The sequence below is a fragment of the Eulemur rufifrons genome, chromosome 3, assembly GCF_041146395.1.
Source record: "Eulemur rufifrons isolate Redbay chromosome 3, OSU_ERuf_1, whole genome shotgun sequence".
Lineage (NCBI taxonomy): Eukaryota > Metazoa > Chordata > Mammalia > Primates > Lemuridae > Eulemur > Eulemur rufifrons.
In genome coordinates this window covers 595,563-616,458 of record NC_090985.1, presented here as the reverse complement: position 1 = coordinate 616,458, position 20,896 = coordinate 595,563, and the positions used below count along the sequence as shown (strand labels likewise).

The window sequence follows — 20,896 nt, the reverse complement described above, 5'->3', positions numbered from 1 at the left end:
AGCACCGGGCGCCCTGGGCAGCAGCCAGGGGCCACGAACTCCGGGGAAAGGACACTGTCTGGGCAGGGAGCCCCGATGGGGTCTCCACACGCTGCCCCCGCGGGGTCCGCGCCCCACGCAGGCTGCCTGGGCGGCGCTGGGGCTGCCGGGAGCAAGTCTTCCCTGAAGGGGTTGGGACGCGCCAGAAAGTCCCTGCCCGTCTCTGGCTGTTTCTCCCGTTGCCTCAGTGCCCGGCCCCTCCCTCTTCCTGCTTGCTCTGTGACCCCGGCCGGTGCCCTGCCCTCTCTGGGCCTCTGCACTTCCTGCAGATCGAGCAGGTTGGACTCAGGGCTGTCCGAGGCTCCCTCCATCTGAGCTCTCGTGTCTGAGCGCGGCCCAGGCCCTCGGCCACCCGTGCCCAGGCTGTCTGGTGCGCGTGGCGGCACCTCGGGGTGTGCGCCAGCCAGCGAGGGCAGAGCTCTGCTGGGCAGAGGGGTTCGGCTCGTCCAGCCAGATGTCCGGGTCCCCCGGGTGGTGGCCGGACCCGCGGGGCCTTGCAGCTGCTCGTGGCCATAGAAGGTTGGCTTTGCGGCGGGCTGCGCTGCGTCCTGGCCCTCATTCCAGGCACCCCTGGGGTACTCGCTGTCAGACCCACGTGTTACACTAAGGAAACTGGGGCTCAGAGAGGGCATGCGATTCTCAGGGCCACGGCCGGTTGGTGGCAGGGCCAGCTCTGGGCCCCTGCAGGCCTCGGTAGTGGGGGACGGCAGGCTGGCGGCCCCGAGGCTCACCCGCGGCCTGTGCTCTCGGCAGCTTCGGCGTTCAGCACGACGGCAGCGGCAACGACTGCGAGCCGGTGGGGAAACGGCCTTTCGTCATGTCTCCACAGCTCCTGTACGACGCCGCCCCGCTCACCTGGTCCCGCTGCAGCCGCGAGTACATCACCAGGTTCCTCGAGTGAGTCCCTGCCCTGGCGCGGGGCGCGCAGGCCGGGTCTGCGCCCTTGTGGGTCTGTGCCTGGTGTCCTCCTCCACTGTCATCGTGGCGGGTTCTGGACGGGAGCAGAGATACCTCTGTTTGCTCCGGGTGCCATGTTGCTCTGGAAGCCCAGTCACTGTGGGGTGCGAGCGGGGACGGGACCAGGGCCGCTGGGGAGGAGAGCGAGGACGAGGCCTCCAGGGGAGGGGGTGGGGCTGGAAGCAGGGGAGAGTTCAGTTTGGTGGCAAGGACTGACTCTGGCCCAGCTTCTACCCGTTGTCCCGTAAGCCTCAAAAGACGGGGACGGTGGTGTGAGCGCCTTGCGCATTTGATGTGAGCCCGGAATGCTCACCGCGGGGCGTGCAGCACGGTGCCTGCCGCCCGGCCAGCCTCTGATACACAGTATCTCTTGTTACTTCCACGTTACCAAGTGAGGCCTGCTCGGCTCGAACCAGGGAAGCGGCCTGGGGGGGGCCTGTCTCCTCCTGGCTGGAAAGTCAGAACCGCGGCCACCCCCACACGCCCCAGGGGTTGCTCCCGGCTGCCCCCACTCCGGGTGCCACCCAGCACCCTGGCTCCCACCCAGCACCCTGGCTCCCACCCAGCACCCTGGCTGCCACCCAGCACCCTGGCTGCCACCCAGCACCCTGGCTCCCACCCAGCACCCTGGCTCTGGGACAGACAGACAGATGCGTCTCTGTCCCCATCAGCTGCTGGAATGCGCGAGGGCCTTGGCCCGGCCGGGCGAGGGGGAGGACGGAGCCGGAGCGGTGGGGCCCCCGGGGCCGCGGCATGAACAGAGACTTGTGCCCCACCCGTCGAGGGGTGCGGGAGGCGGAACGACCTCTCCCCAAGGTCGCTCCGTGTCTCGCCTCTCCCTGCTGGGAGTCAGGCGGCAGGGTGACCCGGGGCAGGGTGTGGACAGCGGCCAGCCCGTCTCCCGGCCCCTGCCCCCTGTGCCTTTGCTGGTGGGGACAGGAGAGAGAGGACAGGCCCCACCGAAACAGGCTGGGGACAGAGTGAGTGAGAGTCACAGAAGGTGCCAGGTGAGGGGTCAGGCCGTGTTCCTGGGGCTCAGGGCAGCCTCGGGCAGTCACAGGCCCCTCGGTGCCTCACGGCACCGACACCCCCAGCTCCCTGCAGAGAGACGCGGGCAGGGCTGAGTGCAAACTCCTGCTCGTGCTGTGTCCACGGACACACATGCGTGTCGGGCCGTGTGAGGTATGATGGGAAGGGAGAGATGTGGCGTCTGTCCCCAGGGCACCCGGCACCCGGGCAGACAGACGTGTGGCAGTTTGGGGCAGTGAGGGCCGTGGCGGGCGGGGTGTGGGGCGGGCACCGACCTGTCCTGGGGTCAGGGACAGCGTCTGGGAGAAGGAGCCTCGGAGCTGCCTCCAGGGAGAGGCCCAGGGACATCTGAGGGAGGAGTGTGGGGGGGGCAGGGCCAGGCTGGGGCGAGGGAATGGGGGGCGGGGAGTCATGGGGGGCGGGGAGTCATGGCGGGTGGGGAGTCATGGCGGGTGGGGAGTCATGGCGGCTGGGGAGTCATGGGGGGTGGGGAGTCATGGGGGACGGGGAGTCATGGGGGACGGGGAGTCATGGGGGGGCGGGGAGTCATGGCGGGGCGGGGAGTCATGGGGGGGCGGGGAGTCATGGGGGGGCGGGGAGTCATGGGGGGGCGGGGAGTCATGGCGGGCGGGGAGTCATGGGGGGGCGGGGAGTCATGGGGGGGCGGGGAGTCATGGAGGGGCGGGGAGTCATGGGGGGTGGGGAGTCATGGGGGGGTGGGGAGTCATGGGGGACGGGGAGTCATGGGGGGGTGGGGAGTCATGGGGGGGCGGGGAGTCATGGGGGGCGGGGAGTCAGGGCAGGTGGGGAGTCATGGGGGGGTGGGGAGTCATGGGGGGCGGGGAGTCATGGGGGGCGGGGAGTCATGGCGGGTGGGGAGTCATGGGGGGCCGAGGGAATGGGGGGGAGGGGAGTCATGGGGGGTGGGGGACTGCAGGCTGTCCGGGAGGCGGAGCTGAGGAGCTCTAAGCCCCTCTCTGGGCTGAAGTGCTGTAGAGAGCAGAGGTCACGCTGTAGGGAGCAGAGGTCATGGCATGTCATGGACCCGGGGGCATGGAGGGGGCTCCCGCAGGGAGAGGGGCGGCCCGGCCCGGCCCCGCGTGGGTCCTTCGCTTCACCCCTGACCCGTGTCCAGCCAGAAGCCGGGGTGGGGGGCGAGGGAGGACACTCGGGTGTCTCCCGCGGGGGTGGCGGCTCTTTGGCATGTTGAGGAGAGAGTGAGTCACCTACTGTCTGCTGTGACCTCTGGGACAGCCCGGGCCCCCTGCACTTAGCGAGGGGAGGGGCCGGAGGGGAGGGGCTGGCAGCTCGGGACCGGGGACGGGCAGTGTGGCAGCGTGAGGGCCTGGCCGTGAGCCTGCAGAGGAAGGGAGGGCCGCTGCTGGCTGTGATGTTTGCAAGCAGACACTGCTATTTATACCCCTGGCTTGGAATCAGCTTCTTGCGTGTGAGCACATGAAGGCCCAGAGAGGGTGAGGAGTGGCCCAAGGCCACACAGCATCCACAGCCAGGGGTTGCCACGGTGGGGCCTGCCCAGCGGGATGAGCCCCGGCCCCGGAGGGGGTGCAGAGTGAGGCCGCGGCAGAGGCAGGGACGAGCCTCTGTCCTCCGTGCCCTGCCCCTCGTCTCCGCCACGCGGCAGCCAGTGTGTGCCGGACGCAGACTGTGCCTGCTGCGTCCCCCAGTGCCCGCCGTGCCGGGGACTCTGGCCAGAGGGGGCAGGCGTAGTGGGGACATGGGGGCAGGGCCAGCCCAGGCAGGGCTGGTGTGGGCTCGGCTGCCTCCGGGTGCTCCCCCAGGGCAGGGACTCCTCCTTGTCCTTCCCAGATGGCCCGAGGTTTCTGCTGGGCAGGGCGGGAGCTCCCTGCGTGTTGGTGTGATGTGACGCTCTCCAGACCCTTTTCCCTCTCTCCAGACCCTTCTCCCCCTCTCCAGACCCCTCCCCCGCTCTCCAGACCCCTCTCCCGCTCTCCAGACCCCTCCCCCGCTCTCCAGACCCCTCCCCCGCTCTCCAGACCCCTCTCCCCCTCTCCACACCCCTCTCCCGCTCTCCAGACCCCTCCCCCGCTCTCCAGACCCCTCTCCACCTCTCCAGACCCCTCTCCCGCTCTCCAGACCCCTCCCCCGCTCTCCAGACCCCTCTCCACCTCTCCAGACCCTTCTCCCCCTCTCCAGACCCTTCTCCCCCTCTCCAGACCCCTCCCCCTCTCTCCACACCCCTCTCCCCCTCTCCAGACCCCTCTCCCCCTCTCCACACCCCTCTCCCCCTCTCCAGACCCCTCTCCCCCTCTCCACACCCCTCTCCCCCTCTCCAGACCCCTCTCCCCCGCTCTCCACACCCCTCCCCCGCTCTCCACACCCCTCCCCCGCTCTCCACACCCCTCTCCCCCTCTCCACACCCCTCCCCCGCTCTCCACACCCCTCCCCCGCTCTCCACACCCCTCTCCCCCTCTCCACACCCCTCTCCCCCTCTCCACACCCCTCTCCCGCTCTCCAGACCCCTCTCCCGCTCTCCACACCCCTCTCCCCCTCTCCACACCCCTCCCCCGCTCTCCAGACCCTTCTCCCCCTCTCCAGACCCTTCTCCCCCTCTCCAGACCCCTCCCCCGCTCTCCAGACCCCTCTCCCGCTCTCCAGACCCTTCTCCCGCCTGGCTCCAGGCTCTGGGCTGGGGGCCGGGCTGCAGGAACTCAGGCAGGGCCACGTGGGGTGAAAGGCTGTGGGCTGCGTCTCAAGGACAGAGCACAGAGGCTTCCTCGGTGGACGGGAGGAGCGGGTGGGGACAGCCGTGCGCAGGCCTGGCGCTGGGGCGTGGGGAAGCGTGTGCGGGGTTGGGGGGGTGAGCTGGGGCCGGCGGGTGGGCTGGGCCGAGTGGGGAGGCCGGGGTCCTCCTGCACCGCAGGGCTCTGCCCCGAGGCCTCCGCTGGGTCTCACGGGCTGTCCCCTGCCCTCCTCCCGTCCGCCCCCTGTAGCCGTGGGTGGGGCCTGTGCCTGGACGACGCTCCTGCCAAGGATGTCATCGACTTCCCCTCGGTGCCGCCCGGCGTCCTCTACGACGTGAGCCACCAGTGCCGCCTGCAGTACGGGGCCTACTCCGCCTTCTGCGATGACATGGACGTGAGTGGGTGTCTGGGCGCGGGGGACACAGAGCGCCGAGGCCCAGGGCACAGCCCTCCCTGGCCCGTGGGTGCCGGACCGGGAGGGACCCGCCTGGCTGGGCTCGGCCCCCGTGTGGCACCTTGGGACGCAGAGTGGCCTGGGCAGGTGGCCACAGACCAGGTCGAACGTCTGCCAACTGTGGGGCCGTGGCGAGCCCCTTCGCCTGCCTGGCGCTGGCTCCCAAGTGCCGTGGGGTCCTGGAGCAGGTGGCCCGAAGTGACCCCCTGACGGGGTCTCTCCAGAGCAGTGGGGGGGCCGGGAGAGCTGTGGGCAGCCGGGGACCACTCTGGGCTGCAAACCTGCCTCGGGGGCCCAGCGCGGGGCCCCCCACACCCACGTGGTCCGGGAGGGGGCGGGAAGTGGGAGCAGACAGAGAATAAGTGGGACCCTCGGGGTGCTCACGTCTGCAGACCCCCCACGCAGAGGGACGGCCAGGGGACTCTGGGGACAGGGGAGGCGGGGTGAGGGGTGCACGGGGCAGGGGTGAGGTATGGCCCTGCCCTCCCCCCACAGAACGTGTGCCACACGCTGTGGTGCTCCGTGGGGACCACCTGTCACTCCAAGCTGGACGCAGCCGTGGACGGCACCCGGTGTGGGGACAGCAAGGTAGGGGTGTCCCCAGCCCGGCCACGGGGTGCGAGGCCAGACCTCCTGCTGTGTCTGTGCCCGGTTGGGGGTCCGCCTCAGCTTACGGCCTTGCTGAGCCCACGGCAGCCCCCAGTTCCCTGCGGCCGAGCCCCCACCCACTGTTCCCCAGGGACCCCCCGCCCGGCGTCCGCATGGGGCTCCACTCCGCTCCTGGCCCAGCCCCACCAAGTGGCCTGGGTCCATGGGGATTGTGAGGGGGCCTCTCCCCCCTTCGACCCTTCTCCTCGTTCTCGCTAGAGTGAGGGTGACTGACGGGCTGGGGCGGGGTTGTCCGCCTCCCCTGTCTCGGCAGTGGTGTCTCAACGGGGAGTGTGTGCCCGTGGGCTTCCGGCCCGAGGCGGTGGACGGAGGCTGGTCCGGCTGGAGCGCGTGGTCCGCCTGCTCGCGGAGCTGCGGCGTGGGCGTGCAGACAGCCGAGCGCCAGTGCTCGCAGCCCGCGTGAGTGGCCGGGCTCCGCGTGGTGGGATCGAGGGACCCGGCAGCAGGGAGCTCGCTCTGGCCCGCCCCCGGCTCTGGGCAGTGTCCAGGCCACCTTTGGTCACCCCCCGGGCCTGTTCTGGAGGCCGACAGGGCCCCACGGCAGAGGTGAACACCGAGGCCCGGACGCCGGGGAGACTCCGGCAGCCGCGCACACAGCAGCTGCGGGAGGAGAGGGCGGCGTTAGGAGCTCGGCCCCGAGCTGGACCTGGGTCCCCGTCCTCTCTGCGCCCCTTGGGCCAGGGCCTTCTCCACCCCTGCCCTGGGCCTCGGTTTCCCTGTCTGTGAGTGGGGCGGCAGCCCTGCCCGCCCCGTGTAAATGCCGCTGACGCCGGCGGCTCCCCGCACCGAGGCCGCAGTCAGCGCTCGGCAGGGGCTGACTGAAGGGGTGGCCGTGTGGCCTGGGCCTCAGTTTCCCCGTCTGAAAGGAGCATGGTGGAGGCTGCGAGAGGCAGCTGGCCTGAGGGGCTGCCGGCTCCTGTGGCCGAGCCCCTGCTCACTGGGCTCCCCAGCCAGGCACGGAGTTCAGGGCTGGCGCACCGGGGCCTGTGCTTGCCGGAGACGGTGGCCTCACCCCCGTCCGCCTCCCGGCCCCCAGGTCTGCTGCGGCGGGCCGGGTCGGCCTCGGTGGGGAGAGCTCAGGTGCCCACTCCGGCAGGCCCCTCGCTGGCCGGGCCCCCGGCGGCTCCTGTGGCCCAGGCTGCGGCGCTGCCGCCAGAGCCGGTCTGAGGGCTGGAGGGCTCCTCAGGACGCTGGGTCCCGGGGGCTGGAGACCGAGGAGCCCCTCCAGCCAGTGCCTGTCACGGGCACGCCGTGTCCCAGATCTCAGCATGGCTCTGCCCAGGCAGCCCCAGCCCCATTCACAGAGGCGGAAACTGAGGCCCACAGGGTGCCCACGGTCACACGGAGGGTGGGCAGAGCCCAGACCTCCTGCGGCCCCTTCCGACAGGTCCTGGGGAACAGGGAGAGTGTCTGGCCGGGGTGGGCAGCGCGAGGGGCAGCAGGGTCTCTGTCTGGGTGGGGGGCGGAGGCTGCTGGCCGGGATCTCGCCCTGCGACAGTGCTCCCCGCGCTCACGGCCCCGCCCTCCCCACAGGCCCAGGTACAAGGGCCGGTACTGCCTGGGCCAGCGCAAGCGTGTGCGGCTCTGCGGCCTGCAGCCCTGCCCCGCCGGCCGCCCCTCCTTCCGGCAGGTGCAGTGCAGCCGCTTTGACGCCGTGCTCTACAAGGGCCGGCTGCACACCTGGGTGCCTGTGGTCAACGACGGTGAGTCCTGGCGAGGTCAGGGCGGGGGTGAGCGGGCCCCGGGCGACCTGGCCCTGGGCCGTCCCCGCCGTCCCCGCCGCTGAGGCTCACCGCAGCCTTGCACAGAGCGCACCTGTGCTGCCCGGGGGCCCTGGCCTTCCTTGCCGTGTGTCCCGGGGCCTCCCCGATAGCCACACGGCTCCTGCCCCGGTGTCCCTGACGGCTCCGCACGCGGCCCACAGTGAACCCCTGCGAGCTGCACTGCCGGCCCTCCAACGAGTACTTTGCTGAGAAGCTGCGGGACGCGGTGGTGGACGGCACCCCCTGCTACCAGGGCCGGGCCAGCCGGGACCTCTGCATCAACGGCATCTGCAAGGTGCGCCTGGTGAGGGTCTCTGGCACCGCCCCGCCCTGCTCCGCGGGGCCCCCTCCGCAGGCTGTACCACTGGCTCCCAGCCCCTGCCTGCTGTAGCCCCCCAGGCTGGCCCCCCAGGCTGGACCCCCCAGGCTGGACCCCCCAGGCTGGACCCCCCCAGGCTGGACCCCCAGGCTGGACCCCCCGGCTGGGACCCCCAGGCTGGACCCCCCCAGGCTGGACCCCCTCCCCCAGGCTGGGGCCCCCAGGCTGGACCCCCCCAGGCTGGACCCCCTCCCCCAGGCTGGACTCCCCCAGGCTGGGTCCCCCAGTCTGGGCCCCCCAGGCTGGACCCCCCAGGCTGGACCCCCGCAGGCTGGACCCCCTCCCCCAGGCTGGGACCCCCAGGCTGGACCCCCCCAGGCTGGACCCCCTCCCCCAGGCTGGACCCCCCCAGGCTGGGCCCCCCAGGCTGGACCCCCTCCCCCAGGCTGGGCCCCCCAGGCTGGACCCCCAGGCTGGATCCCCCCAGGCTGGACCCCCAGGCTGGACCCCCAGGCTGGACCCCCAGGCTGCAGCACAGGCCCCTCCCTCGTTGCAGAACGTGGGCTGCGACTTCGAGATCGACTCGGGCGCCGTGGAGGACCGCTGTGGCGTGTGCCACGGCAACGGCTCCACCTGCCACACCGTGAGCGGGACCTTTGAGGAGGCTGAGGGCCTGGGTATGGGGGCACTGTGGGGGAGGGGAGGCCCCTGCCCCGGGCCCCGTGGTCCCCCCGGGCTGGAGCCGGCAAGCAGGGAGGTCGGGGTTCTCGTGGCGTCGGGGCGCCCTGGCCCAGGTGCAGGGCCCTGTCCTCACGGGGGTCCTCCTGTCCCGGGGGCTGCAGGCAGCACCAGCCGCTGCGCACGTCCCCTGGCCCTTTAGAGCGTAGCTGTCTTCTTACGTACGATGCCCCGGGGACCCCAGCTCCGCTCCCTGGGCCGGGCTCTGGGTGGCACATGTGGCTGCAGTGCTGACGGTGCCAGGTGACGGGGACGTGGGGCTGGAGCCTCACAGCCTGATGGGGCAGAGCTTCCTAGTGTGAGATGCTGGGCAGGGAGGCCCAGAGGGCCGTGAGACACTGAGGAAGAAAGTCTTGACCTGGGGAAATCAGGGAAGGCTTCCTGTAGGAGACAGGAGTTGAGCTGAATCATAAAGGACCCAGATGAGATGGGGAGGGGCATTCCAGATGGGGGAAGAGAGCTTGTGCCAGAGCCTGGAGGTCAGAAACACGGGCCCTGTCTGGGATGGGTAAGGGAGGCAGGGCTGGCTGCGGGGCCTTGAATGCCAAGCCAGGAAGCTTAGATTTCGTCCTGGAGAGGCAGCACGGTGTGGTGGGTGGAGCACAGCCCCTGGGCCTCCCCTCCCAGCAGGCCCCTCTACCTGCTTCCCCCTCTGTACAACGGGGCTCACGACAGCCCCTGCGTCACACGACGATCACACCTGGGCCGGGCCCCTGGTGGGCGTCACAGGACAGGACAGGGCAGGCCTGGGGGGCTGAGGGGGACGTCCTGGGAGAGAGGCCCAGGCAATGGGGTCTTCAGAAAGGTTCTGCTGGCCTGCGTTTGGAGATGGACCCCACCCTGTGACAGCAAGACCAGTGTGGGTCCCCAGGCGAGGGGCGAGGGGCCCGGGCCAGGGAGGCAGGATTTGGGGAGCCCCTGTGAGGTCTTGGTGACCCTGCCTTTTGGGGAGCTCGGAATCTTAACTACAGTGGCCTCTTTGGCAGCGGCAGGCAGGGGGAGGTCGGGGCGAGGGCAGGGAGGGGATCAGCCAACCGGGCCCCGGGCACAACCTGTGCCCACCACGGCCACCAGGGTACGTGGACGTGGGGCTGATCCCGGCCGGCGCCCGCGAGATCCGCATCGAGGAGGTGGCCGAGGCCGCCAACTTCCTGGCCCTGCGGAGCGAGGACCCCGACAAGTACTTCCTCAACGGGGGCTGGACCATCCAGTGGAACGGGGACTACCAGGTGGCCGGGGCCACCTTCACCTACGCACGCACCGGCAACTGGGAGAACCTCACGTCGCCGGGCCCCACCAACGAGCCCGTGTGGATTCAGGTGCGGGAGCCCCCCGGGCCCGGCGGGGGCAGCCCTGGGGCAGCCAGGCCTGGCTCTGGGCGGGCCCTGCTGCAGGGCCTCTGCCTCAGTTTCCTCACCTCTACATGGCCCCGGGGTGCAGCCCCAGTTCCCAGAGGCGCGTCCCTGCTGGCAGGGCCGGGGTGGGGGTGGGGGCGAGGGGGGAGGACATCTGGCGCTCACGGCCCCCGCTGGCGCTCACGGCCCCCCCCCCCCCCCCGCCCGCCCAGCTGCTGTTCCAGGAGAGCAACCCCGGCGTGCGTTACGAGTACACCGTCCCCAGGGAGGCCGGCGGCCACGGCCAGGCCAGGCCGCCCGAGTTCTCCTGGCACTACGGGCCCTGGACCAGGTGCACGGTCACCTGTGGCACAGGTGAGAGGAGGGCCTTGTCTCCGGGCAGGGGCACTGCCTCGGCCTTAGCTCACTGCTCATTGGCTGGGCCGCCGCGGGTTTGGAACGCAGCTTCTCTGAGCCTCAGTCCGCATCTGTAGAATGGGCGAGCGATGGTCCCGTCTCGGGCCGTGGGGAGGGTGAACGTGAGCTGGTGCGGTGCGGCCACCTGGCGCTGCCCACTGTCCCCGCTGCCCCGTCCTGCCCAGGGAGGCACCGGCAACCCTGCTTCCGTCCCCCCTTGGCACGCGCAGGTCGGGCCCGCGTTTCTGCTCCACGCGGGACGCCTGGCCGGCAGGTACCGGAAGCCCGCGCCAGGGCGGCCAGAGCAGGCCACAAGCCCCCGAGCACCGTCCACACTGGCGGGACAGGTGCAGGCCCGTAGGGACCTGGCCCCTCACCCTCAGCCGCGCCCCCCTCGCCATGTCAGCCTTCCCTGCTGTGGGGCGTCCCCCCGCCCCCCGCCCCGTCCCCAGCCTCTTGCGCTGTTCCCGGCAGGAGCAAGGGGCAGGGCCGACCCCCACTAGGGGACGTGTGTCTTTCTCTCCCTGGCCGGCAAGGACTGTCCCTGACCCCGCCTAGTGGCCGGGGAGCTGGGGAGGGCGCACTGCGTGAACAAAGTCAGAGCTCTGCTGGCGAGGGGGGCGGGGGGCCACGCAGGGAGCAGCGGGGAAGGCGGGGCAAGGCCAGGACAGTGACGGGGCTGGTGTCGGGGGCTGCAGAGGAGCCCCAGCCAGTGACGAGGGGCTTCTCCAGACTTTGTGAGCCTGTGGGAGGGGCGTGGTGCCGAGGTTTGCGTGCACGTGTGTGACCACGCGCAGTCTTCACACCACGGCCTCCAGGCAGCGTCACTGCTGCTCCCGTCTCACAGATGAGGACACTGAGGTTCAGAGAGGCCCCGCGAGCTGCACAGGCCTCAGCGGGGGCGCAGTGGGGCCGGGCGCTCAGCCCACCGACCCCCCCACACTCTACCGCCCCCCAGGGCGCCACTGCAGGGTGGGGTGGGGGCTGGGAGGACGGGAGGAGGAGGGGAGCCGGCCTTCATCCTGGCACGGGTGCGAGGCCGTGTCCGGGGAGCGTTCCGGGCAGAGGGTGTGTGGACGGGGCGGCCGGGCAGTGGGCGCTGTGGGTGCCGCCCCGTCTGAGGCCCGTGTCCCCAGGCGTGCAGCGGCAGGGCGTGTTCTGTGCGGAGCGGCAGGCGGGGGCCGTGGACGAGGGACACTGTGACCCCCTGGGCCGGCCCGACGACCGCCAGCGCAGGTGCAGCGAGGAGCCCTGCCCTGCCAGGTGAGCCCCCCAACACGGCCCCCCCAGGCACCTGGGTCCGCTGCAGCCCCCGAGGGGCCGGGGAGCTGGCCGTGGCCTTGTTCCCACGGCTGCGTCCCCGCCTGGCCTGGAGCGCCGCAGGCAGCTGCCACCAGGCCAGACACCCGGTCGGTCCCCTCTGGGTCCCCGATGGGGAAATGGGGCTCAGCCGACCCGGGTCCTGCCAGGGGCCGTGGGGCGAGGGCGGCGGGCAGAGGGCGGACGCTGGCCTGGGGCCGGGGCTCGGGGGGCCCCACGGGACTCGTCCCGACTCCCCCTGAGCCCCGAGGGCCTGGGCGCCACCCCTCTGACGGCCTTGCAGGTGGTGGGCAGGCGAGTGGCAGCCGTGCTCCCGCTCCTGCGGCCCGCGGGGCGTGTCCCGCCGGGCTGTGCTGTGCGTGCGCAGTGTGGGGCTGGACGAGCAGAGCGCCCTGGAGCCGCCCGCCTGCCAGCACCTGCCCCGGCCCCCCGCCGAGAGCCCCTGCAACCGCCAGGTCCCCTGCCCGGCCACCTGGGCCGTGGGGAACTGGTCTCAGGTGAGCTGGGGACGAGGGGGGCGGGCACCGGCCCTCCGCTGGCAGCCGCCGTGGGGTCCTCACTGCCGGGCAGGGGCGGGAGGGAGCCTGGGGCGCTGCAGGATCCGACCCCTGACCCCAAAGCCTCTGGGCCGGGGCCGGCGGGGCCGGAGGGGGCTGGCCGGAGCCTCTGCCCCTGTGACGTGGGGCCGCGGGCAGGTCACCGCCTTGCCGGACATCCCCGCAGCCCCACCCCAGCCTGACCCCACCCTGACCCCCCCCCCCCCGCAGTGCTCGGCGACCTGCGGGCTGGGCACTCGGCACCGAAGCGTCCTCTGCACCAACGACACTGGCGTCCCCTGCGACCAGGCCCAGCAGCCGGCGAGCGTGGCCGCCTGCCCTCTGCCCCCCTGCCCAGGGCCCCCCGACACGCCGGGCCCCGAGGGCTCGGGCAGCGGCTCCTCCAGCCACGAGCTCTTCAATGAGGTCGACTTCGTGCCCCGCCACCCAGCCCCCCGCCCCGGGCCCCCCGCGTCCCCCGGGCCGGCCACCGTGGGCAACGCCATCGACGAGGACCTGGACCCGCCGGGGCCCGTGTTCGTTGACGACTTCTACTACGACTACAACTTCATCAACTTCCACGAGGATCTGTCCTACGACCCCTCCGAGGATCCGGACCCAGTCCTGGCGGGAACAGGGCCCTGGGCGCCGCCACCCCGGAGCAGCCCCGCGGAGCCCCCCACGGGCACCCCCCTGCCGGCCACGCGGCCTCCCGTGGCGGGGGAGGAAGGCGCCCCGGGATCCAGGCCCCCCGGCCCTGCCCTGCCCCCACCCTCCGAGCGGACCCCCGAGACCCCCTCGCCCAATTTCTTGTCTGAGGAAAACGTCCCCCTGGGGGCCCCGGGCCTCGGGCTCCCCAGCCTGCCCTGGCCGCTGACCGCACCCCGCGGCGCCCACCCGCCGGCCGCCCCCCGGAGCCCAGACGAGCTCGCGGTTGGGGAGGACGGCCAGGGCTGGCCGTCCCCTCGGTGGCAGGACAGGACCAATGAGGTTTCCCAGGACGATGAGGACCCCGTGGGTGGCCGAGCGCAGCCCCTGCCCAGCCCCACGCGGCCCCCTTTGCCCTCTGCGGGCCCCGCCCCCTCCTCACCTGGCCCTGCCGTGCTGGGCCCGGGGGCCAGGGGGCCGGCTCCAGAGGGCGGCGCGGCCCCTCCGCCCGTTCCTCCCACAGCTGCTCTGCCAGAGAAGGGTGGGCACGGCCCCCTGCAGCCGGGCACCCCCCCCTCCGCGCCCTCAGGCCGGGGCTCGGGGGACCCGCAGGCTCCGGCCACGCTGCAGCCCCTCCTTTGGACTGGCCCGGGGCACGTGTCCTGGGTGACAGCCCTGAGCCCGGGACCCTCGGGCCAGCCTGAGCCCCCCAGCCCGGAGGCCACCCCGTCCACACCGGCCCAGGAAGGCCCCACCCACAGCAGTGGAGCCCCCGGGGCCCAGCCCCGGCCCCCCAGCCCGGCCGAGGAGGGGCCCCCTGCGGACCTGCCGGCCGCCGGCAATGCCAGCTGGCAAGTGGGGGACTGGAGCGAGGCAAGTGGGGCCGCCAGGGGGCTGGGAGTTTCCGCAGGACCCTGCTGACTCAGTTTCCCCATCTGAAAATGCGCAGAGCGGGACACAGCCCTGTGCATCCTGTCTCCCGGGGGCTGGGGGGCTGGGAGCCCGCGGCGGGTGGGGCCCGTGACGGAGGAGCAGTGCCCAGCTCAGCCACACGCCGTCTGCCCGTCAGGCCTCAGTTTCCCTTCTGAGGGCTGGGATGTGCTGACGTGGCCCACCCCCGGCAGCTCAGGGGGCTTCAGGGAAGGCAGAGCAGGCAGGCATGAGGGCCAGCTAGGGACGTCCCGCCCACAGCCCGGCCTGCACGCCCAGGACGGGGCTCCCCCAGACAGGCGCGCAGGGGGGACCGGCTCGCGCAGGGGGGGCAGCTCAGGCAGGGGGGACGGCTCAGGTACGGGGGACGGCTCAGGTACGGGGGACGGCTCAGGTAGGGGGGACGGCTCAGGTACGGGGGACGGCTCAGGTACGGGGGACGGCTCAGGTAGGGGGGACGGCTCAGGTACGGGGGACGGCTCAGGCAGCTCAGAGGCTCCGCCCTCCCTTGTCTCCTGTGGGGTCTGAGCCCTCCCGGGGCCCCCAGGGCGTCTCTGGGGGAAGCCGGCTCCCTCCGTTCACACCCCCAGTTCGGGGCTGGGTCTTGCCCGGGGCCACCCAGCCATTCGCTGCTGGGACTGAACCCAGACTTCTTCCCTGGTGACTGGGGGCAGCGGCGCGTCAGGACAGCCAGGTGGGGCTGCAGGGCCCCCACCCACGCGTGTCCCTGTGAGCAGGGACGGCTGGTTGCCGGGGGAGCCTGGCTCCTCCTCACGGTGTCCCTGCCAGGTGGGCGGGGGAGTCCGCTTCGCAGATGAGGGGGCCCGGCTGGGCTGGGGGTCCCGCGGCCCTCACGGCCTCTGCCCCCGCAGTGCTCCACCACCTGTGGCCTGGGCGCCGTCTGGAGGCCGGTGCGCTGCAGCTCGGGCCGCGACGAGGACTGCGCTCCCGCCAGCCGGCCCCGGCCCGCCCGCCGCTGCCACCTGCGGCCCTGCGCCGCCTGGCACCCCGGCAACTGGAGCAAGGTGCGTGGGGACAGCCGGCGGCCACAGGGGTCTAAGCTGCCCAGGGCGGCGGGAAAGGGCTCTGGAGACTCACCCGGCCGCGCGGGGCCATCTTGGGAACGTCCGTCCGCGCTGGCCGCGGCCTCTGCGCTCCGGCCGCGCTGGCCTTTCCCGCCGGCCCCTCTCTGCTCCTCCTTCTCCACCTGCCCCGCCAGCCCCGCCTGCCCCGCCTGCCCCGGGGCTCTTCAGGGCTGTGCCCTGCTTGGTGGGGTGGTCGGAGGCCTGTGCCGGCCCAGGTCACACACGTCACGCGCACACGGGTGTCCCTCGGTCCCCAGTGCTCCCGCAGCTGCGGTGGCGGCTCCTCGGTGCGGGACGTGCAGTGTGTCGACACTCGGGACGGCCGGCCCCTGCGGCCCTTCCACTGCCAGCCGGGGCCCCCAAAGCCCCCCGGCCGCCGGCCCTGCGGGGCCCAGCCCTGCCTCAGCTGGTACATCTCGTCCTGGAGGGAGGTGAGGCCCGGGGTCTGGGCGGGCGGGGAGGCCCCCAGGCCGGCCGTGCCCTGACCCTGCCTGCCTGCCCAGTGCTCCGAGGCCTGCGGGGGCGGCGAGCAGCAGCGGCTGGTGACCTGTCCGGAGCCCGGCCTGTGCGAGGAGGCGCTGAGGCCCAGCAGCTCGCGGCCCTGCAACACGCAGCCCTGCACGCAGTGGGTGGTCGGGCCCTGGGGCCAGGTGAGCCGCCCGGGGAGGAGCCGGGACGGAGGTTGGGGACACCCAGGCCGTCCTGGGTCCGCTGAGGCAGGGACTGCGGAGGGTGGGCCGGGCTCTGGGGGGCCGCCCGGATGTGGTGCCCAGACGGGGTCCTGCCCTGCCGGCGCTGCGGCCTGCCAGGGGGAACCGAGAAAGGAAGGTGGGCGTGGGGGAAGGACCGAGGAGGAGGGGCTTTGGGGTTGAGACCTGCGGGGTGACGCGGGGTGAAGAGGACGGGGACAGAGGGCACGGCAAGGGCGGAGTGCGGAGGCAGGAATGGCCAGCGGGGGTGCTCAGAGCGGGCAGAGGGACTGGGGGGCCGGGCATCCTCCCGCCAGGCCTGCTGGGGCTGGGAGTGCGGGGGCCTCAATGTGGGCCCAAGCCGGGCCTGCCTGTGCGTCCTCGTGCCCTGGCTGCTGAGTGACACGGGCAGGCGGCTTTGCCTCGCTGGGCCACCGTCTTCTCTCTGAAAGGGGGATGGGTCGGGAGGGTGACACGAAGTACCCGGTGAAGCTCAGGGCGGGCCCAGCGCTGGCGGATCAAACTTACTTTCAGGGCTTTTTAAAAGCATCAGAGCCCAGCTGGTAGGAGCACAGACTGCCCCTCCCCTCCGCCCTGTCCCTCGGGCACCGAGGGTCTCGTCCAAGCCTCTGCTCACCGGCCCATCAGGGCTCCGGCAGGGCGCCCCCCCGGGGAAGGTCCCGTGTGAGGGGCTGTCCCTGCCACACCTGTCCCCGCTGCGGGGACAGACCCTGCGCGTGATGGGGCGTCTGAGCGCCAGGCGGGCCGGCGTGGACCAGGCCTGCGGGGCTCAGAGTGGGGCCGGGAGGGCTCGGGCGCAGGTGCGGGGCGGCTGCCCGGGGGTGCCGGGTCCCCGCGGGGGGCAGCGCCAGGACACCCTCCTGCCCCTGCGCAGTGCTCGGCCCCCTGCGGCGGCGGCGTCCAGCGGCGCCTGGTCCAGTGCGTCAACACGCAGACGGGGCTGCCCGAGCAGGACGGCGGCCAGTGCGGCCACGAGGCCTGGCCCGAGCGCGCCCGGCCGTGCGGCACCGAGGACTGCGAGCTGGCGGAGCCGGCACGTGAGTGCCCAGCCCTGGGGGGGGCGGGGGGTCATCGCGCCCCGTGGCACTGCCTGGCTCCGCGTGTGCACAGCTCAGGCGCCACACGGCCATGGCCTGAGGCCATGGGAGGCCTCGCGGAAGCTGGGGCCGTGCGGGATTCAGCCAGGCGGAGTCCCAGCCTCCGGGCGTCCTGCAGGCGGTGGAGGCAGGGCCTTGGCCCGGGTGGCGGGGTGGCCCTGGGCAGGCTGGGGCTGTGGGACGTCCCTGTGTGGCCCTGGGCCAGCTGGGGCCGTGGGACGTCCCTGTGTGGCCCTGGGCAGGCTGGGGCCGTGGGACGTCCCTGGGGCTGTGGGCCGGCTGGGGCCGTGGGACGTCCCTGTGTGGCCCTGGGCAGGCTGGAGTCATGGGACGTCTCTGGGGCTGTGGGCCGGCTGGGGCCGTGGGACGTCCCTGTGTGGCCCTGGGCAGGCTGGGGCTGTGGGACGTCCCTGTGTGGCCCTGGGCAGGCTGGGGCCGTGGGACGTCCCTGTGTGGCCCTGGGCAGGCTGGGGCCGTGGGACGTCCCTGGGGCTGTGGGCCGGCTGGGGCCGTGGGACGTCCCTGTGTGGCCCTGGGCAGGCTGGAGTCATGGGACGTCTCTGGGGCTGTGGGCCGGCTGGGGCCGTGGGACGTCCCTGTGTGGCCCTGGGCAGGCTGGGGCTGTGGGACGTCCCTGTGTGGCCCTGGGCAGGCTGGGGCCGTGGGACGTCCCTGTGTGGCCCTGGGCAGGCTGGGGCCGTGGGACGTCCCTGGGGCTGTGGGCCGGCTGGGGCCGTGGGACGTCCCTGTGTGGCCCTGCGCAGGCTGGGCCTGGGTGAGACCCACCCCCGGCGCTGGCCTGTCATTCCCTGGCCAGGGGAGGTGCCGGTGAACAATGGACCTGCAGGAAGGGGACTCCTGGCCCCCACGAGCTCCCAGCTGCCGGTGGCTTCCTGGCCAGCTGGGTCCTCCTGGCAGAAGGGCCTGGGCCAGAGGTGGCTCTGGACACCCCCCACCCCCGCACACACTTCCTTCCTGCAGCTGCCGCCCCCCACCCCCGCAGTGCTGGGCAAGGACACGCGGCCCCGGCCACACCTGGGCTTCCCTTGCCCCCCGGGTGGCCTTGGCTCCTCCCCTCTTGCGCCCTCACTCCTCGTGCAGCCCCGTCCTCGCAGAAGGGTCTGGGCGGCATCTTCTCTCCCTCGTCGTCACCGTCGTCCCTCAGCACGGTCAGCCCCGCCGGTCTGTGCGCAGGAAGAGCCGCGGCTCCCGGGCCGTGGGGTGTCGCCCTGCACCGTGGCGCCCCCGGGCTCTGCCCCAGCTGCCTCCTCCCCCCTCGCCACGGCCTGGTCTCCCCGCCAGGCCCGCAGTGGCCCCTGCGTCACGGCCGTTGCCTTGAGGCCCGGTGCAAACACACCACCCGCCCTGCTGCCCCCATGGTCCCCGCACGGTCCCCGCACTGCCCGCGCCACCGAGCTGGCTTCAGGGCTGAGGGCGGCCGTGGTCCCAGGTGGGGAGGGCCAGGCAGGACCTGAGACCCCTGGGGGCCAAGGACAAAGGACAGGCAGGGCCAGGGGGCTCTGGGCTCTGCGGGGGAGGGGAGGGCTGCAGGGAGGGCCGTGGGGGGTTGGGCAGAACCATAAACTGCCCCAGGATTTCTGCCTCCGGCCAGTGGTCAGGGGCAGCCGGGGAGGCACCTTGGACCCTGAGACCCAGGAAAGCCCAGATGTTCGGGTGGTCGGTGGGACGATGTGGGACACTGGGACAGCCAGGGGACTCTGGGGCGTGTGGTCCCCACTGCAGGCAGCCGGCACGGCCACACGCGCTTGCGCAGGGCGGTGGGCTCCTGCCAGCGGGGAGCCGAGGCCGGAGGTCACGGACTGGGCCGCCTGGCACGGCCACCGGAGCGGGTGGAGGAGCCGCGTGCCCCCACAGGGCCCGGGGACGTCCCGGGGCGAGGGCTGCTGTCGTCCCTCCTGCTCCTTGTCCCCCAGGGCCCTGCCGGAGTGAGCCGGGCCTGGCGGCAGCTGGGCACCATCAGCAGCACTGGGAGCGAGGCCAGGAGCCTGGCGCAGGCACTGCCCAAAATAGCCCCGGAGGGGAGGGCCCAGCCTGCAGCCCCCGCCGTCCCCTCCCCAGCAGGCCGGGGCTCCGTCCCTGCTGCCATGGCCGGGACACGGCCACCCTCGGGGCTGGGGCTGTCCTGGGAGATGGGACCCGCCCTGGACTCTGCTCTGGTCTGTGACCAGCTGTAGCCTGCAGAGCCCTGGCAGGACAGGTGGCAGGATGGGGGGGTGCTGGTGGGACAGGTGGGCCGGAGCAGACCAGGTGGCAGGGGTTGGGGGGCCGCCTTCCTGGCTTCCCCTGGGCCGGCGGGGTGGTCCGGGGTGGGGTCTCGGGGCCTTTTCTCGAGACGCCTGAGCCCGGCAGTGCCACTCTCCGGAGTCCCGGGGGTCGGCCGAGGGCAGGTGGGACGGGGCTGCAGCTCCAGGTTCGGGGGGCCCCTCCAGCAACTGGACTGACCCCTGCCCTTGGGGGGCTGCTCCCGGAGGCTGCGGGGGGCGGAGCCAGGCTCTGGCGCCCTGACCCGCCCACCTCCGCCTGCCCAGGCTGCGAGCGGGATCGTCTGTCCTTCCGCTTCTGCGAGACCCTGCGCCTCCTGGGCCGCTGCCAGCTGCCCACCGTCCGCGCCCAGTGCTGCGGCTCCTGCGCCCCGCCCGGCCGCGCCGCCCCCTCCCGAGGCCGTCAGCGGGTGGCCCGTCGCTGACCCGACCCCAGCCTGACCCGGGCGGGTCCAGACCGACCGACACTGACCTCAGCGCCCGCCGCGGGCCGGTGGCCCTGCCCCTGCCCCTGCGCCCTGATGGTGCTAACCCCCCCCCAGAAGGGTATTTTTTTATGCTGACAGTTCGTGTAACGTTTATTATTATTTTGCATAAACGAGCATCTACCAGTCTGAAGCACAGCTTGGCTTCGTCTTGGATTCGGGGAATCTCGAGTCAACCCCCCCCCAACCTCTGCCGGAAGCCCCCGTCCCCCCCATCCCTGCGCCGGGGAGACGGCAGCTTTGCTCTCTGCTGGGGGGTCGCTGGGGAGACGGCAGCTTTGCTCTCTGCTGGGGGGTCGCCGGGGAGACGGCAGCTTTGCTCTCTGCTGGGGGGTCGCTGGGGAGACGGCAGCTTTGCTCTCTGCTGGGGGGTCGCCGGGGAGATGGCAGCTTTGCTCTCTGCTGGGGGGTCGCCGGGGAGATGGCAGCTTTGCTCTCTGCTGGGGGGTCGCCGGGGAGATGGCAGCTTTGCTCTCTGCTGGGGGGTCGCCGGGGAGACGGCAGCGACGTGGCCCGTGCGAGGCGGGTGCCTGGTGGGCGCGGCGGCCTCTGAAGCCGGGTGGGCGGCTTCCCCAGGGGGCCTGTCTGCAGAGGGGTGGGCGGCGGGGCGGGGGGCACGGCGCGGCCCCCATGACTGTGGTCCCTGCGCACAACGTGGCCCCCCCACCGTGGTCCCCGCCACACCCCGACTTGCTCTGTGCCTCCTGCCGGGCCCCCACTGAGGTCCTCGGAGACCCGTGTCACAGGGATGGAGCCACACGCACCCCAAGCAAGCCCGACGCCCACAGGAACTGCCCCCCGTGACGGGCCTGGGGTCCCCGTGGGCACCTCCCTGGCGTCTGCTGCAGGAGGTGGGGGAGGAGCAGGTACAGCGTGTCCGTCCCGTCATCTCCCCGGTGCTCACGGACGGGCTGGGCCGGGTGCAGCGACTCAGTGGCCCCTTCCCCCGGTCACCCCCCGGCCCCAGGCTCCTGCCACACTGACCCGTGGTCCAGCCACGTGGCACCCGCCTCCCCACAGCCCTTTCCTGCCCGTAACAGCGAGTCCCACGAAGCCAGGTGGCGACACACGCAGGGAGCAGGTGGACGAGGAGGTGCTTTGCAGGGGACCTGGCGGGGGGTGCACGGTCTGCCCCCCCAGGCCCGGCCCTGTGCCCGCCGGCTGAGCCTTGGACCAGCCCCTTTCCTGAGCCATCTGCCCGGAAGGTGTCATGTTTATTCCCCTTCTCCAAGTGGGGGACACTGAGGGTCAGAGAGGCCCCCTGCACACCTCTCACATTCTGCGCTCCAGCACGGGACGTCCCCAGATGGACACGAGGAGGGGCCCTGGAGCCCTGCGTGTGGCCGTGTGTGGCCACTCGG

General features: G+C 72.6%; 1 protein-coding gene across 1 annotated transcript in view; it reads left to right on the top strand.

Moving 5' to 3' along the window:
- The window catches only part of ADAMTS7 (ADAM metallopeptidase with thrombospondin type 1 motif 7), a 35,184-nt gene extending 15,692 nt beyond the window's left edge, over positions 1-19,492 (top strand). Inside the window, exons 8-24 of the mRNA XM_069465622.1 lie at positions 793-936; positions 4,998-5,142; positions 5,698-5,790; positions 6,125-6,270; positions 7,405-7,574; positions 7,796-7,929; positions 8,510-8,630; positions 9,766-10,010; positions 10,259-10,400; positions 11,579-11,705; positions 12,046-12,259; positions 12,530-13,819; positions 14,749-14,901; positions 15,219-15,392; positions 15,465-15,611; positions 16,546-16,708; positions 19,318-19,492. Of these exons, the coding sequence (XP_069321723.1) occupies positions 793-936; positions 4,998-5,142; positions 5,698-5,790; positions 6,125-6,270; positions 7,405-7,574; positions 7,796-7,929; positions 8,510-8,630; positions 9,766-10,010; positions 10,259-10,400; positions 11,579-11,705; positions 12,046-12,259; positions 12,530-13,819; positions 14,749-14,901; positions 15,219-15,392; positions 15,465-15,611; positions 16,546-16,708; positions 19,318-19,475 (3,766 nt within the window). The 3' untranslated portion in view covers positions 19,476-19,492. The remainder of the gene's footprint in view (positions 1-792; positions 937-4,997; positions 5,143-5,697; positions 5,791-6,124; positions 6,271-7,404; positions 7,575-7,795; positions 7,930-8,509; positions 8,631-9,765; positions 10,011-10,258; positions 10,401-11,578; positions 11,706-12,045; positions 12,260-12,529; positions 13,820-14,748; positions 14,902-15,218; positions 15,393-15,464; positions 15,612-16,545; positions 16,709-19,317) is intronic.
- Positions 19,493-20,896: the final 1,404 nt, after the last annotated feature.